This window comes from Diadema antillarum, unplaced genomic scaffold, assembly GCF_040938485.1.
Source record: "Diadema antillarum isolate AM-2024a unplaced genomic scaffold, OU_Dant_1.0 seq00000102_RagTag, whole genome shotgun sequence".
NCBI lineage: Eukaryota > Metazoa > Echinodermata > Echinoidea > Diadematoida > Diadematidae > Diadema > Diadema antillarum.
Genome location: NW_027271189.1, coordinates 429,825 through 448,163, shown reverse-complemented (window position 1 = coordinate 448,163; position 18,339 = coordinate 429,825). Strand labels below are relative to the sequence as shown.

Sequence of the window (18,339 nt, the reverse complement as noted above, 5' to 3'; positions counted from 1 at the left end):
TAAAGTGCATACACAATGTAATTGACATGAACCTATGTTCTAAAGCCCTGCACTGCTAAAGTGCACTCATGTTAAAACAAACACAGTTAAACCGAAATTCTTGTTACAACAAAGTAAAAATTCAGATCCCCAAATTATCATCTACACATTTTTCTATACTTTACTGTTCAGATATAACAAAACTTTGATATAACAGTTAGTCCAGACAACTTCGTTAGGGGAGTGCACTGTATCTACAAAATGATGCAAAGTCTAGGAAAAACATCTGTCATTTATGAAAGTCAATGTAGAAATACTAAGATGTTCGGGTAAAGTATATGTGACCCGCTACAACAAAAGGATCCTTAAGTCGCTGACGGGCGAGCCAAGCATAGGCCAGAAAAATTCTATTTTCAGGCCTTTCCTTTGATCATTTAACTTCGAAATTTCGGCAGATGATAGAAGATATATTAGACTACAAAATGATGTTAAAACAGAAATCGGAACGTTTTGATAGATTTTGGTGATCTGACTTCAAACTCGATTTTCTCGGCTCACCCGTCAGCGACTTTAGGATCCTTTTGTTGTAGCGGGTCACATATTCTCTTTATTTTATTATTTACCTATTTACACACACAAAAAAAGGGGGGGGGGAGGAATATGCATTCTTTGCTTGCAGTATGTATTTTGGTGTTTTTTTTTTCTTACAATACTGGAGAAGAACACAGCATCAACAGGGAATAATTTTCCAACTCAAATTTGATTGGCAATTTTGCGGATGTACACTTCTATGGACAAAAACTGCTACACAAAAGATAGTTTGTGTAGCAGTGGTGTAAAATGCATAGCAAATTGCAATGCGATACCAGGAAAATTATTCCCTGATGAAGAATTTAATAAAGTGCTTGCCAAATGTTGTGGGTGTATAGTATCTGAACTTTGATCCCTTTTGACATTATTAAGTACTAATATCGTAAACATGAATATGTATAGGACAAATGTCATAGTCATCTCTGACTCTTATAGAACTAAAGGCATCAGATGGAAACAGGACTAGAAAGAAGATACAACACATTATTTTTATTACCAAACATCATCCAAAATGACATTTAAAATATTTGACTTAATGACTGTTTCATTGTTTTACCTGAAGCTTTATGTCTGGTTCATCCAGTAGAGATATCACTCCCCCTGAAAACAAACAAAATGAAATTCAGCTCAGATTACACTTACAAAAATAAAACATACAAGAAAAAAATCATTGCCTAATGAATCATTTACTAGCACACTATAAGTCCTGGGGGCATTTCATGAAGCATTTTGTCATATTTTTTTTTTCTTTTGCAATGTATAGTACACCTTGCAGAAGATTTTATCTAGTTTAATTAGATAACAGACTAAATCACACACAAAAAAAAAAACAAGCGATGTATTGCAAACTAAACCGATACACAAACTCATTACGTTATATGTGAATAGTAAATGATAATGTGCATAAGCAGGCAAATTGCATCTGAGTAATTCAGTTAAATTGTAGATTCTAAACATTCAGACACTATCTTCAATATGGATACTACTAGTATGACCATAACCTTCATTCAATGTAAGGTAAAAAAACTTCAAAGGGTATCAAAGCTAACAGGGCAAGAACTTGACACCACTCATAAACATAGACTTAGTGTCTAGAGCCAAGGTCTACAACTCCACATCAAAACCATTTTGCTGGATTGATGCTTTGTGATGATACACACATCACTCAATGCAATGTAAAGTCAAAAAAATTGCAAAGACTCGAGATTGCTGACATCCACAGGCACAGCAGAGTTGCAATTGCGGTGGGCTGTCCATCAATTTAATTAACATTAACAAGCTGACCAGTTATTTTTATAAGTTAAGTTTCTGTCATATTCTGTTTCTTGACTGCAACAATAAGTTTAGCCACTGACAGTGACACATTGTTGGAGGAACAAAGTTTAAATTAGGGCGCTAATGTTAGAGTAAACAACCCCATTTGCAGCAGGCTTTGTACAGGGTGCCTAGAGTAAAATATCCCGTTTGCGGCAGTTTAAGCATTGTTAAGGGTTTTTCCAACTTGTAAACAAATCAGGCACATTATTTTCAACCATTTTATATATCATAGACAAGATTATTCACTAACGCAATTGTTTTCATAAAAGAAATTCACCATTGACCAACACAGTTTTCATGATTTACCAGGGCAAAACCCGGCACAATTTTCGCCGATAAGGGCGATACGCGACGTAGTATTTCTGCTTGCGGCACGATGTACAATCCCTATGCAATACGCGCGTGCTCCGCGATCTTTAGCTGAAGGCCTTCACATGTCTCGCGAACATTGCATAAGCACCAATTCCCATTGCAAAAGCACGTGAAAATAGCGGGCGCACATGCATTGGCCGCAAACAAGATCGCAATTCTGGCGGTGTTGTTGATGTCTTTCTCGTGTTTTTCTCAATTTTTTCGATGGTAACATCCACTTTCCGAACAAAAATGGCGGCCCACATCGGCTCGCGAAAGTTCTATTTTATGTGAGGATATGTTTTCAAAATCCATGAGCAAAGGGAAAACGACAAAAAAATGAAGTTTCTTGGACCATTATTTATTAGTTGTTATGTTAAGAAGTACCGAAAATTTTATTTTGGATGCGATATGTTGTCATTTAGGTGAGAAGATTTCACTTTCGTCAGAGATCGTGCCCATTTTATCGGTTGGTTTTTGTTGATTGCTAGTGTGTTAGTATATGTGTAGTGTGCATGTAACAGTGCAATGCTGTGTTTACCGTGTATGTTGTACCTGCCGCGAACGGCTGCACAGCCGCTTACTGACGCAGTTACTCTATTTGTGGCAGGGGCCATTTCATTGATGAAAAGGCCCAATAAGGTGTCATTAACACTTGCAAGTACTAACTTCTGCTTGTGTTCTAAAAGTGGGACTAAATGCACATGATGTTCATTAGCTGTTTAATTGATGAATGAAAATGCCCCTGCCAGAAATAGGCACCCTGCCGCATACAGGGTTATTTTACCCTACACCATGTCCAAGGCAAATCAAAATTTGACAAATCCTCTCGAGTCTCGACCTCACTCATTCTATTTCTACCATTCTCACCACGCCACTTTTACTTTATATTTAGGGGCCTACACTTCAAATTCAAAAGAATTTCAACAATTCGTGGACTGCCCTTAAATGAAGGGGGGTTCTCCTGCTCGTAATGCAAATACTGTGGCAATCTACCAAGAAATACAAAGAAATGATAATGGTTGGAAGGCGCAACGTAAATTTTAAATACATTATGACTGAATATTCCATTTCCAACTGCAAACTCAGTATGTGGGCCTGTATAATTCATCCAGTGACTCAGCACGAGCTCGTCGACATGGTCACACCGGAACACTCCACGCCTCTAAAAAGGGTCCTTGCCGCACAAAGTTTGTGTTAAGTGGTAAAATCACACTTACCTGCCGATGTTATCTTCATGGCGGCTTAATCAGTATCACCCACTTTCCTCAATTCTTCAAATTAAATGAGCAGCACCTCTGATCCTGAGGTGGTCACGATTCTCGACTCGATTCTCATCAACTTTCCACAAAAGACATGGGGAATTAGTGTGAACTGATTCCAACGCTGAGGGCGCTCATCTCTGCGTGCAGAAAGTGCGTGAAGAGGGGCACAGCATAGACTAGTACTAGTCTGTGCCATTCCACTGCATTTTTTTTTTTTTTTAGAAAATAAAAACAAAAAGACAAATTGGTATGATTTTGGGTTTTTGTTATTTTGTTTTTTTTTAACTCAGAAAATATGAATACTCGGTGCCTGTGTTTTGATATCAATAGCAACGGCAAAACTTAGATGTTACGATGTCATGGCCTCATAAGTCTCTGAAACTGAATCTTCATTAAAATTCATTTCGAAATGAAATTAAGAGATTTAAGCCACTGGCCTTCTACATGATAATTATAATTGTTGTATTATAACTATCTAAAATCATGAATTCTAGAGATAAGAGAATGTAATAGCTACATTAGCAGCGAAAAACATGAATTTTCTGATATTTTTGTTTAAACCGGGAAAGTTGAGAGATGATGACGTCATCAGTTTACTTTAATTCACCTGGTTGCATTCATTTATATCACCGTTCAGTGAAAATATTGCATTCAAAAAACCCCAAACTTTACAATACCATGAATATTTTGATACATTCTTTAATTCAATTTTATTTTTTTAATCTAATCACGAAATCTTCTATGACTTTCCACTCTCCCGTAATTTCCCCGCTTTTTCCATCACCGTCGATTATTTTCTTTTTCCTTCACATCCAAAGTACGGGACGTTCTCTCACTTTTTCATTTTGTTTATTTCACAGTTTATTCTCATTTCCTTACAACATCGGAAAATCAGTAACGGAGATATCACGCTAATAGCGTACTTAACTGTCGAGTTGAATAGTTTTATCGCAAAACGAGCTAACTTTATTCTCATTAAGTTCAGTTGAGATATTTGTGACTAAAACTACAAAAGACAAACTTTGAGAAGGTACAGGATATTTTTAATCATAGCTTTTAGGATATTCCTTGTTATGTCACAAATGAAGTATTACTGGAAAGGTTTAATTTTGTTCTTTAATCTGATGATGGACTTACTTTAAATGTTAAAAAATGGCACTTAGCTCATTTTGCAATAAAACTCTTCATTTGTCAACGCACGTGACATGGAAAAAAAGAAAAAGAAAACAATTGACTAAAACAACAAAATGAAGCTCAGCCTGTATGAAGAGGCTATAGGGGCGCTGTTGATAAATAGAGTGATGTGCCGACACCTTGCATCATAACCCGGAGTGGCCCTGGCCGTGGCCATAACAGGCGTCTTTCACTTTAGCGACTCTTTGCCTTTGGCTTTCGGCGACACGTCGGCTCCGAGTTCATTCCTTGCCCGACACCGCTGGTATCGGTGTGTTCCTTCACCACCCTTCTGTCTGTAACACGGAGGAATGAGGAACGATTCAAGCAGAAATGGAGTGTCCATCAGTTTGTCGTCTGTCCGGAAGAGGCTGGTTTCTAGCTTTCTTTATTGGCATTTTGCTAAATTGTTTTTATGGTAAGTTTGGGGAGAGTTAATTCTGTTTCTCCACATGTGTGTTTGTGTGTCTGAGAGTTTTGTTTTGTTGTTGTTTTTCTTGATGCTGCATTAAAGGACAAGTTCACCTTCATAAACATAAGGATTGAGAAAATGCAACAATATTAGTAGAACACATCAGTGAAAGTTTGAGGAAAATTGGACAATCGATGCAAAAGTTATGAATTTTTTAATTTTTTGTGTTGGAACCGCTGGATGAGGAGACTACTACAGCTTGTGAGTCATATGCGTACAACAGTATAAAGAAAATATAAAAGAAAATTCAACATATTTTCACTTTTTTCGCATAATAAAAGAGCAATTGACTTGCCTCTTTTTAAAGGCAGGGGGAATAATATTACCCATAACATTTATCGGTAACGAGTCAGGGGAATGTGTACTTTTTTCAAAAGATGGAATTTTGTGAAATTCTCTTTATATTTCCCTTATATTGTTGTACGCATGTGACATCTAAGTTATTCATGCACTGCAGTAGTCTTCTCATCCAGCGGGTACTGCACAAAAACTTCAAAAATTCATAGCTTTTGAACGGATTGTCTGATTTTCCTCAAACTTTCAATGATGTGTTCTACTAATATTGCTACATTCTCTCAATCCTTATGTTTATGAAGGTGAACTTGTCCTTTAAGTCAGTTCCTGCATTCTTTGCTTTCTTTCATTTACGGTGCAAGCATCCCTAAAATCACAAACAATAGGCCTTACTCGGGTAAACAAAACGTTGACAAATAAGTTTTTTGATGGCACCATGATATCGTTGTTAAAATGTAAGTGCTCATGAAAAACAAATGAAAATCATTTTGATATGCACTTTATATCTGGACAAAGAGGGTTAAAATGCAGACTGGACGAAAATGCTGCGACAAAACTTTTCGGGGGTCCTTCTACTTCCGTAATATAGGACACTGGCCCTTTCAAATAAGAGGAAGATAACATAATTTCGCTTGCAACTGATTAACAAATTTTCCTACATCGACGAAAATGAACACTGATCATCGTTTTAATTTCATGAATTTGAATGATTTTGCTTGGTTTTATTCATTTCCCTTTAAGAGATAACGCAAAGAAAAAAAAAGCACACAAAAAAGCATCGGGATACGGACAAACACGTGCAATTTTCATGACAAAATACTTATTGAAAAAAAAAACACCTCTTTCAGTTGTATCCATTACCCCGTGTTTGATAGAGACATTGTGACCACCATTTCACCAGCGTAACTTTAGCCTTGAATGATGTAGATGATGACTTATTCACATTTCATGAGCAAGTTTCGGCTATTTCCATATTGCTTTGTTCAATATCCCATGACAACAAAAATACGCCAAAGAGACAGCTTATAATTACTGTCGTCTCGTCAATATTGCTGCAACCGGTTGTCAAGGTGTCCGATTCCGAAACAGGACACAAAGTAACCCCATATCCTAATTAGATGAGTTTAACTCGATTCTATTACCAAGTTGAATATCCAGATTAAAAATGAATAAGAATAAAAATTAATCATTGCAGCGAATGCTTCGTTTACGTAGTAAAAGAAAACAAAATGGATACATTACATGTCATGAAAAGAAACAAAAACATTAATGGAAACTATAGATTAGGCAAACTTGCGACTCCTTCTAAATCTTTCATTGATTTGCTCGTGAAAAATGTGACAAACTTATCTTATAAGGGATCGAACAAGATACAGAGGTACAGAGCCGTATAGAGATAACCTCTTCTTTTTGATCTCTGTATAGAACACAGCATATCTCGCAAAAGTCATCCGAGTATTACTGAAATGCAGACGATAAGTGATGGCGCTAAAATCTAATTACCTGCCCTCTGTGACGGGTGCCCATGTCATGTCCCGGGGACATTTTGGTAGAACACGATGTTGTTTGGGATTCGCACAATTGCCGGGACAGCGTTACCCGCCGCCTCTCTCATCTCTTTTCGTTTCCTCACACAGAGATTCCATCATAATCCTTTCCAGTTTTTGCCACAATATGCCTGAAGCTCAAAATGAAAATCGAGTACGCTAAGAGGATGGAATTAAATGTTTATTCTCCCATATTGGCATCAATACGCTTCTAGTGTACATGCTTTCGAGGTCAATACCATCGTAAATTGGATTTAATCAGCTTGGAATCTAGTCAGATTAGCAATATATTTGACTACATTTACCCCGTTTCCCAGCTAATGCTATTTGGATGGCATGAAAATCAACAAAACAGATACCAGTATAATATTTCAACCAAAAAAAAAAAAAAAAGGAAAATGTTGTTCAGTAATAATCGTTGACTGTTTTGGAACCTGATTTACAAAACAATATTCGCGATAAACCCTCAGCAAAAGAATATGAAAAAGTAGAATCTCTTGAAAGGTTTGATCGTCTGTTATCAAAGCTTTTAAATCTTAGTTTATCAATGTTTTACAGGAATTTTGAGTTAAGGTCATTCAAGATGTTCCACTTGTTTGGTAATCATAATATTCGTAATATCACATTATCACTTGTCTTATACATACTTGATTTAGGCTGGAAATGACTATTACTCCTCCCACCCCTCCCCATCACACTTCCGTAGAGTCAAGTTTACTTTGAATTCAAATAGCAAAAATTCTTGATACTAAAACTCAGGGATATAGAAGAGGGAGCCGGTCACGGTAAAAGATAGATAAGTTTCCCCCACTTTAAGTAAGCTCAGAAATAGATAAAATTCTTTTGTTCTTCAGGAGTTGAGAGGTATCCGAGAGAATCTCCGTCTGAAAACAAAAACAAAAAACAAAAACAAAAACAAAAACAAAAACAAAACAAAAACAAAAACAAAAACAAAAACAAAACAAAACAAAAACAAATATCGTCCAAATTATTCGAGGTATTATAATTTTCAATCACATCTCAGGTCTCGTTTCGGCTTCGCCCGAACAAAAGCAGCTAGTGGAGGACCTGTTTATCAACAACAAGTACAGTAGAATCGTGAGGCCTGTTCTCAATGAGTCCTACACGGTCAACGTTACGCTAGAACTCGACCTCGGACAAATCAATCTCGTGGTGAGTCCCAGATTTTTGATTGTTTGTTTGTTTGTTTGTTAATTGTTTGTTTGTTTGTTTGTTTGTTTGTTTGTTTGTTTGTTTGTTTCTTGACTGCTTGATATTGATGTGCTTGTTCGTATAATGCTCATTCGTGCTCCATTCTTTAATATAAGTGATTATAATGATTGATTGAAGGAAAGGAATGTTACAGCTCATCTATCACAATGTTAGCGGAGTTGGAGGTACCCCGGGGGGCACAGGTCCCCCCTCCCCCTTTGCTGGTAGCTCATAACACGCTTCCAGAGAATTCCACGTCATATTGCGTCACTAGAATCACAATTTGTGTGTGGTGTGTGTGTGTGTGTGTGTGTGTGGTGTGTGTGTGTGTGTGTGTGTGTGTGTGTGCGTGTGCGTGTGTGTGTGTGTCGAAAATCATCAACAATCGTCTTCGTATAAATCTGCATCATAATTAATAGTGATAATGGGAAAGTCAGGGGTTTTCGCAAGAAGTCTAAGTTTGGTGTAGGCCTACAATGATAGACAATATTTCCGTCTGGTAGGGACCGAATAATACAAACAACTGTGCCCTATGCAGGAGATATAAGCTTGAAAAATTCTTGATCATCTAACAGAGTTGTATGAACATCTCTTGAACAAAGATAGAGATTGTGCAAAACTATCGTCATAACAATTATTTAGCGAATAAAAACCTCTTTCCCCTTTAACTGACACACTCAAAAACAATAACCAACCAAACAGTTAGTCAAACAAACTAACAGCATGAGTGGCGTACCTGTATTTTTCCTAAAAGGAATAACAATCCCCCTCCCAATAATTAGGAAAGGGCTTATTTGCAGTTTCTGACTTTGGACACGTTTCCTTTGCAAGAAACAAGAGAAGAAATTATGAATTGATAATAAATTTATCATTAATTTGTTTAAAACAAAACGGAAGAGTATGTTCTAAATAAAGCTAGACGAACCCAATCCCTATATATTGACGCACTGAGGAGTCATTAACTTACTATACTGGTGGGTAACTAACTTCATTTATGATGATGAAAGTGGAAAGGATATTCAAAATGACCCGTACGTAAACTAAAACACTTTGAGGCAGTACATTTTGATGCGATTGTCTAAATCATTACGAAAATCATGTTAGTGATAAGAGACGTTACGGACACGGCTATATCAGCCAGGCTCAGGGGCAAGTTTTTGCTGAAGTCAATTTGCTGATCGCGAAATTCATGAGAAGCATTCAGTCTAATTATTATTTCTCTTCTTCAAGATAATCTGGTGTGATGAAGGTCCCCTATAACGGAGAGAACACAAACAATTTTTACACTCGCCCGTTCGCTATTACCGACAAAGTCATTACGGGGAACATTATGCAGGGAAGCATACTCTAATGGCCGTATAATGAAGCAGAAATCACATTAGAGCCACTAGAATACCTCTCGCGGGGTGTGTAATCGTGTTAGTGACTCTTGGCTAGTTTTCAGCCATCGAGACAGAGAAAAAAGAATGACCCTCAAAAACTAGAACGTAGGGGAAAATGACCTTGTTCAGCTCGGAAACGCGATTATCATTATGTTTTCTATAGATACAATCAAACTCTATCACAACCATTATCTAGTTTATACTACATAATTACATCCTTGTATACTATGATATTCATAAAATAATTCTATATTACACATCACACCTTAAATATCATATTGTACATTATCACCGATCACATATCATAAAGATGCATCTTATGTTCATGTTGGTTGAGAAAAATATTCATCATCAGATAGACGAAGAATGATTATGTTCATGAGTAAAATATGTGCATGCATAGTCGAATTATACGCACGATGCAATGTATTGTGGTATACTTATGATATATAATTAACTCTTGGAAAAAAAAAATCTATTGTCGTGATGACATATACCGCCCCTTTCAATGACTAAAATTTATGAGACAAAATCAGTCGAAACGTGTATTTAATCTTCGAACATTTAGAAAAAATGGAGCTTTATTTTAAAGCTCATAAAACTGATACATGTAGAAATAGAAGTGATGACTTTCTGAAAAAATGGTTCTATATATCACAAGCAATTATCATTTAAAAATGCCTTTCTTTATTTTCACTTCTTTTCATCTCTCTTTCACTCTGCCTCTCTCCTCCTCCCTTCATCCTCTCTCTCTCTCTCTTTATCTGCCTCTATTTATATCTGCCTCTAATATCTCTATCATTACAGAACGAAAAATTTCAGACGTTAAGCACCATGGTCTGGTTGACACAGGTGAGATATATTAAAGGAATATATACATGTATATATTTCACTATTAATCATTCACTTCTAGTATATGTATAGTATATATATATATATATATATATATATATATGAGAAAGGGAGGAGAAATCGGTGCGTAGCTTTGACATCGTTATTCCTCTTACTGTTCTTCCTTTTTGGAAAAGCGCAAGATATATATGTATATTATATATATATATATATATATATATTAGAAGTATTTACTAGAAGTGTAAGTTCACAAGAGAAGATCTATTTCCTGGACGTATTGGTGTCGACAGACCAAGACAATATATATATATATATATATATATATATATATATATATTTCACTATTAATCATTTACTTCCCTTCAGTTTTCCCTTTCTTTGTTTCAAGATATATATATTTGCACTGTCATCAACGATTTTCATACTTTCTGTTGAGAACTTTGTTGTTTGTTTTATTTGCTTGCTAGTAGATGTCTTTTAAGATGAAAAAATAATAAAATTACTGCACAGTGAAAACCTTATTCTCTGTTATCAGGAAACAATTCAATTTTATCACACTGTAATCAAATTGACCATAGTTGTCTTGAACGAGTGAAAATGAAATAATGATCTGCTAATCTTGACTAAGTGTTACGCATGTTCCTATTCCATTTATATTATATTATGTTTCATCTCCCAGTGTTTTTCTTGTTCCCTATAATATTAGATTTACTTTGAACGTTTAACGTCAACATCCTGTTTGGATGAATGCTGCTCTAAAGCGAACATGCTATAAACAAACTGATATGCCTTCGCGGGAAATTGAACTTGATTTGTTTTCAACGCTAATTCAAGCTGAGGAGTTATAGAAGTACATTGATATACAAATAATTTTCTTTCAGGCGGGCAATTCGATTGATTGCTTATTCGATATATAAATGGTGTAATCCTATCCTACGTCACCTGACGCTCAAATAGTCTGTTTCTATATATCCGTTGTCCTATTTAATCAGGCATGGTTGGACGTCTAATCCACTCTGATTTCGCTGAAGTGTTCTTAAGCTGAGGATCTTACCTCATCAATTTGTCACATATTATTAGATAACTATGGTCATTGGCGCGTATAAAAGACATGTATCTACGACGATAAAAATCCAATGAGTTTACTTTTGCAAGCTCAGTCTACCATGTTTTTTTTAAATTTCTATAATGGTCAAATGGGGCTTCAAGTTATATGTATATACTATATGTATATACATATATATATAATATATATATATATATATATATATATATATATATATATATATATAAGGGTGGGTAATGAAGTAGAATGAAATTAGTAAAATAATATCGTTGACATCTTCAGATTACTCTCTGACACCACGTAAATAAAACTTTTCTATGCAGAAGCAGTACAAGGTAGACCATTATTCAGACATATACTGTCAAGTAATTACCATCATACCTTGCTCGTCATTCACCTCGTTACAGATTCATGTATAATCTGTTGATGTTCTGAGTGATGTAAAATTTATCTGTTCCGATTTATTGATACGTGCTGTTTTAGTCAGAACCTCCTAAGGGAAATCTGTGTAGCAATCTAACAAAATAAAATATATATGATATGATATATTTCAAGATAGATAAAGAAAAATATACAAATGTGAATAGTTGAGCTCTAGCATATTACAAGTTGTACGTGTAGATTTTATGTAATTTGTTTCGTTCTTTTTTAAAATAAATATATGACTATGTGTATGGTAAAATGTTCCAGTACAAACTACGCACACACAGAAGAAAATGAATGAGTCATATCTGATGTTTTAGCTGTAGGCCTAAATATTTGTTTTTATTCAAACCTTCTCTTCCTCACATTCATGCATGTGTCTTCCACTAATTGAATGTCTCTGTCTCTGTTGTTGTTGCTGTTTGTTTGTTTGTTTGTTTGTTTAGAGATGGCGAGACGAGTATCTGATGTGGGATCCTCTGGAATACAACAACCTGACTGTGCTCAGGATACCAGCCAGCAAGATATGGCTTCCAGACACTGTGCTCTATAACACGTAATTCATTTATCTCACCTTACACACCCATCTCTCTATCTCTTTCTCTTACTGCTATACCATCCACTCTCTACACATCGTTTGAATCATAATCTCATGATATATAATTTCATTGTCCATCCTCTCTATTTGGCCGTTAATTCATTCACAGAACTGTTGGTCTATCAATAAAATGTATCTATCTACACACAAACACACAAACACACACACACATACACACACACACACACACATACACATACACATACACACACATACACATTATGTATGTGTATATACTGTACCTATATATCTACAGTAATGTATTCATCTGTCTATATATCTTTCTATCTACCTACATATCTACAGTAATATATTCATCTGTCTATATATCTTTCTATCTACCTACATATCTACAGTAAGATATTCATCTGTCTATATATCTTTCTATTTACCTGCATATCTATAGTAATATATGAATCTGTCTTATATATCTTTCTATCTACCTACATTACAGTAATATATTCATCTGTTATATATCTTTCTATCTACCTACATATCTACAGTGATATATTCATCTATCTGTATATCTTTCTATCTACCTACATATCTACAGTAATATATTCATCTGTCTATATATCTTTCTATTTACCTGCATATCTATAGTAATATATGAATCTGTCTTATATATCTTTCTATCTACCTACATTACAGTAATATATTCATCTGTCTATATATCTTTCTATCTACCTACATATCTACAGTAATATAATCATCTGTCTAAATATCTTTCTATTTACCTGCATATCTATAGTAATATATGAATCTGTCTTATATATCTTTCTATCTACCTACATTACAGTAATATATTCATCTATTATATATCTTTCTATCTACCTACATTACAGTAATACATTCATCTATTATATATCTTTCTATCTACCTACATATCTACATTGATATATTCATCTATCTGTATATCTTTCTATCTACCTATACTTACCTATTGTGTCTGCCTGTCTTGCCACATCATTACACCCTCACTATGCTGCCCTATTTCGACAAAGGCACAGAAGTGACAAAAGGGATGTTTCCTTTAGGAGCAAATTGTACAATAAAAGCCATTTTGCATATATTTACATTATAGTGTACTGTATTAGTGTAATGTTATGACGTGCAGACTTGGCTAGCCTTCTTTATAGAAAGAGGCATCCAAGTTTATACGTAGAACATAATCAATTCCAATTTTAAGATATTTAATAATCAGATTTTGATAATTGTAACTTGCTTGCTGTTTTCAGAGTAGAGCAGAATGGTGCACGTCACGAGACCGACACCCATGAGTTATACAGCCCACGAGTCATACAGCGTATGAGTTCGCCACTGAGCAAACAAGGCCCACGAGACCTACACATTAAACCCCGTGTTGTATCTGTCGAAGTCGTGGGCTGTTTTTACCTACTGTCGGTCTCATGGGCTTTATTTGCCTATAGTGTCGAACTCGTGGGCTATATTGGACTCGTGGGCTGTATGACTCATGGGTGTCGGTTTGTGGGATTACCCCGTTTGGAATACCTGATAAAAAGGGCAAAAAATAGAATGTCTCGAACAACCAAAGCACAGCGAGCAAAAACTAATTCATTTTAAATTCAATTATTCTTTATTCGGTCATTCATCTGCACATGTCGCATCATAATAATTGCTATGTGAAAATGACAACATACAACTCAGACATGTTTAAAGTGTCTGTATAGATCGCGTACCAGGAATGTATCATTAAATTAAAGGTGAATAAAACAAAGGAAATATTGAATTTATTATTGCTATTACTGTCTGTATTGTAATTCATATCCTTATGTGTTTAATACTAAACAAACAATCTCATTTGATTCTTTAATATTTTTTATTGGGTGTGTATATCTCTGCAGGTGTGGCAATCAAAGAGTGATATAAGGTATCATACAAAAATGATATAATCGCTACCAAATTTTGTCTTTTCATCTTATCATGTCTCTTTATCGACCATGTTGTCGATGTCGAAGTCGACAGAAGAGCAACGACCAACTGATGACGGTCGAGACACTGACCATCGTGCAGTACGATGGGATGATCGACTGGAGCGCGCCCCTTACGATGATTAGCGAGTGCAACATCGACGTGTACCTGTATCCGTTTGACAAACAGGAGTGTAAGCTGAAGATGGGATCGTGGCAACACGACCGACGCTACATTGACTACTTGGAGGGAAGGGCTGATGCCGCCAATTACAACTATAACGGCGAGTGGGATACACTCGGTAAGAATTACATTGTGTTCACTGGCTGATTCCGCGTTTTTGAGATTTATACCAAGCAAGAAAAATCGTTTGAAATACGGGAATGCTACTATTATTATTATTATTATTTATTCGGCATTTGCAAAACAATACAAGTGATAACAGAGAAACAGAATAAACAAACAAAACACAAGAAAACAAAGTGTCAGGCTTTCCCTGTTGAGCTTCCCGAAGGAGCCGGGTTGGAAAAAAGCAATCAAAATCACTATGACCCTTGGGCCTCTCCAACCAACTTAAGGAAGCACATCAGGGAGTTGTTGAACATAAAAGAAAAGAAATAATACAGTTTTGAATTAAGCGTGTACACCAGATGGATTTTTTTTCTTCATACAAGCTAAAAATATCATTGTGGCAAATGGGTATTCATTCCACCCCCCGTAAAAAAGAAAAAAAATCCAGTATACAAAAAAAGTGTTATCAGAGTACATCTCAACAACAACAACAAATATCCCCTCTACCTTGTATATGTTAAATTTTATTGTATGATAATGATTTGTAAGAAGGAACCAAAGACCGACATCTCAACTCACCGACCTTGTACAACTGCGTACCCTATACAAACCTCCTTATTTGGTATAACATTATTCAAAGAGTCAAAGAGCAATGTTTGTAGTCTGTACGATTTAAGGGATTAGAAGCATCATGATCGTCGTCCAAATAGCCAACGAATAGCTCAGATAAAATAGAAAACAATAAATATGATTACAAAACGAACACAACAATGATAATAACGTTAATGATAATGATAATACAAATAATAATGAAAATGATAAGAATGATAATAATAAGGATAGTCATTCACAAAGGTATCTTCTGAAAAGCCTGAAGGGTGTTACGATGATGTGTATACATGGGTGCACGTTACGAGACCGACACCTGCGAGTCATACAGCCCACGAGTCATACAGCCCATGAGTCATACAGCCCATGAGTTATACAGCTCACGAGTTATATAGCCCATTAACTAGTTCGACACTAAGCTAACAAGGCCCACGAGGCCGACACATCAAGCCCTGTGTTGTATCTGTCGAACTCATGGGCTGTTTTTACCTAGTGTCGAACTCATGGGCTTTATTTGTCTGGTGTCCAAGTCATGGGCTTTATGACTCGTGAACTGTATGACTCATGGACCTGTTTTCAATGTCGAACTCGTGGGCTGTATGACTCGTGGGTGTCGGTCTTGTGGGATGACTCCGTACACGTACCGAACAGCTATGGAGATTATGTACTTCTGTTTTACATTAATAATGTCACAGAATATGGAACCAGCGCCGCATGAATTTGTATTTAACAAGAACTGATTCATCACTCTACAGCTATCGTTGCCCATAGCAACGTGAAAGTCTACTCCTGCTGTCCAGACAAAGAGTACCCGGATGTAACCTTCACCATCAACATCCGACGCAAACCGCTGTTCTACATCGTCAACCTGGTCATCCCTTGTGTGCTCATCTCAATGATGTCCATGGTCGAGTTCATCCTCCCCTGCAACTCCGGAGAGAAGGTCTCCCTCGGTATCACGGTGCTGCTGTCGTTGACGGTGTTCATGCTCGTCATCGCCGAGAACATGCCGGCAACCAGCGACTCCATCCCCGTGTTGGGTGAGTAGAACGGATCGAGAAGGGGAATCCCCCTTCTACTGTGCAAAGTTAAAGTCTGGCGCAATTTTGTGGGGTTAAGATTTAAAGAGTGCAAATAATCATGGCCATCGACGAAACTAATTTTACGACCGTCTATGACAGTGGAACATGTCTTGACAAATATTGCTGATAATGTTCACAGTAGCAACAATAATAGTTATGATAGCAATAAAACAGTGTAATTCCGCTATACCTAACACGGTAACAACGAAACTCTAGTTACAATGAAGTAATAATTCAAGTCTGAAAATAATTATCAGTGTATCTTTGAATACTTCATTTTTCGGCTGTGACAAAATTTCGATATTGATATAACGAAAAAAAACAACATTATTTTCATTAGTTGTAGGAATAGTGTTGTAGTAAAATTGGTAGTAGTTATAATTGCAACAGTATTCTAAGGAGAAGAAGCTGAAAACAAAGAGATGAAGAGAAGAGAAAGAGTTTTAGCGACGAGATTTCATATACACCTACCCCAATAAATCTTCACCAGTACCTCCCTCTAACGACCTGTTCCCAAAGCCTTCAAGAGTTTCTAAATCTTCTTTTGATACACAGCTCGATACTACATCATCACCATCTTCCTGGTCTCCTTCTCAACGGTGATGACAGTCTTAGTCCTCAGTCTCCACCACCGGCGCGCCCCCGTACCCCGCTGGGTCCGTCACGTCTTCCTCCGGGTGCTCAGCAACATCCTCTGCATGAATGTGGAATCCCAAAAGTGCAGTGAGGGTAGTTCCTACACCCATCCGAGTGGAACCCCGAGTTTGCACGGCAGCGGCGGCCACTTTGAGCTCATGCCGCAAATCAGCAGCCCCGCCTCTCTATCGCCTTCCTCCACCGACCACATGCTAAAGGAGGAATCGGCTATCAACCAGACTGGGGACTGCTTCGGTGAGACTGACCCCAGCACACAGGGAGTGGCCAGCGGGATGGCTGGTGGGTCTTGTGGTGCAGGACACCATCACCAGCAGCCACCACAGAGGTTCTCATGGAAAGACCGCGCCTTCATGGACATCCAGACCAACCTGAGGTTCCTGGCTTGCCGCTACGCCGAGCGTGACAGAGAGGAACAAGTGACGACGGAGTGGCAGAACGTTGCCAGGGTCGTCGACCGCTTCTTCCTCGTCATCTACCTGATCTGTGTCGTGCTCATGGACACAATTATGGTCCTCCAGATTAAATGAAATCCTCACTCGAACATCACTGGCCATTATAATTCATGTCATCTAACAGACAGAACGTAATTTCACATGTTCCAATATAAACCATTACATGTACAAACATTTAGGCCCTCATACCCCTGATTAGAAAACATCCATGCATACATAGGCCTATGGTGTATAAAGAGAAAGGCACAAATACAAACATAAACACATGCATACACTAAAATAATTATATTCATAATATGGATACGTACCCACATACCTAAGCATTATACGCACATACATACAAATTTACGTAAACACATACAGTACGTATATTATGCATAGATACACATTCGTTACTGACATAAGCCCTAAATTTAGCTTTATCTTGAATTTGAATCATATGTTGGCAAATTACATTTTGTTTTCTTTAATACAATGTATATTGATGAGATGTAAGAATAAGTGCAAACAAGACACTTGATACGGTCTCAAATTGTGATAAAATCGTATTTGGTTTGAATGGTACATGTATTATTGCTGGGCAATATGTATACAGTATAGTATGAAGACTAGCATCATGCTAAGACCACACGCGACCGTAAGATTACGAGGTACTAGCTCCATATCAGGGAGGCGAGACAAAATCACCTCCCTGCTCCATATACAGTGCACTCCCGTTATAACGAACACGGTTATAACGAAATTCCGGTTATATTGAAGTAAAAATTTGGGCTGCAATGTCATCCACTCTATGT

At 36.8% G+C, this 18,339-nt stretch overlaps 2 protein-coding genes across 2 annotated transcripts in view; one reads left to right on the top strand and one right to left on the bottom strand.

Moving 5' to 3' along the window:
* Positions 1-3,540, bottom strand: part of LOC139726842 (26S proteasome non-ATPase regulatory subunit 1-like) — a 76,864-nt gene extending 73,324 nt beyond the window's left edge. Inside the window, 2 exon segments of the mRNA XM_071637835.1 lie at positions 1,127-1,170; positions 3,459-3,540. Coding sequence (XP_071493936.1) covers positions 1,127-1,170; positions 3,459-3,477 — 63 coding nt within the window. The 5' untranslated portion in view covers positions 3,478-3,540.
* Positions 3,541-6,924: 3,384 nt separating this feature from the next.
* Positions 6,925-17,620, top strand: LOC139726849 (neuronal acetylcholine receptor subunit alpha-10-like). The gene is made up of 7 exons (XM_071637842.1): positions 6,925-6,991; positions 8,014-8,162; positions 10,391-10,435; positions 12,371-12,480; positions 14,502-14,755; positions 16,110-16,394; positions 16,992-17,620. The coding sequence occupies exons 1-7, from the start codon at positions 6,925-6,927 to the stop codon at positions 17,618-17,620; spliced, it is 1,539 nt and encodes a 512-aa protein (XP_071493943.1).
* Positions 17,621-18,339: the final 719 nt, after the last annotated feature.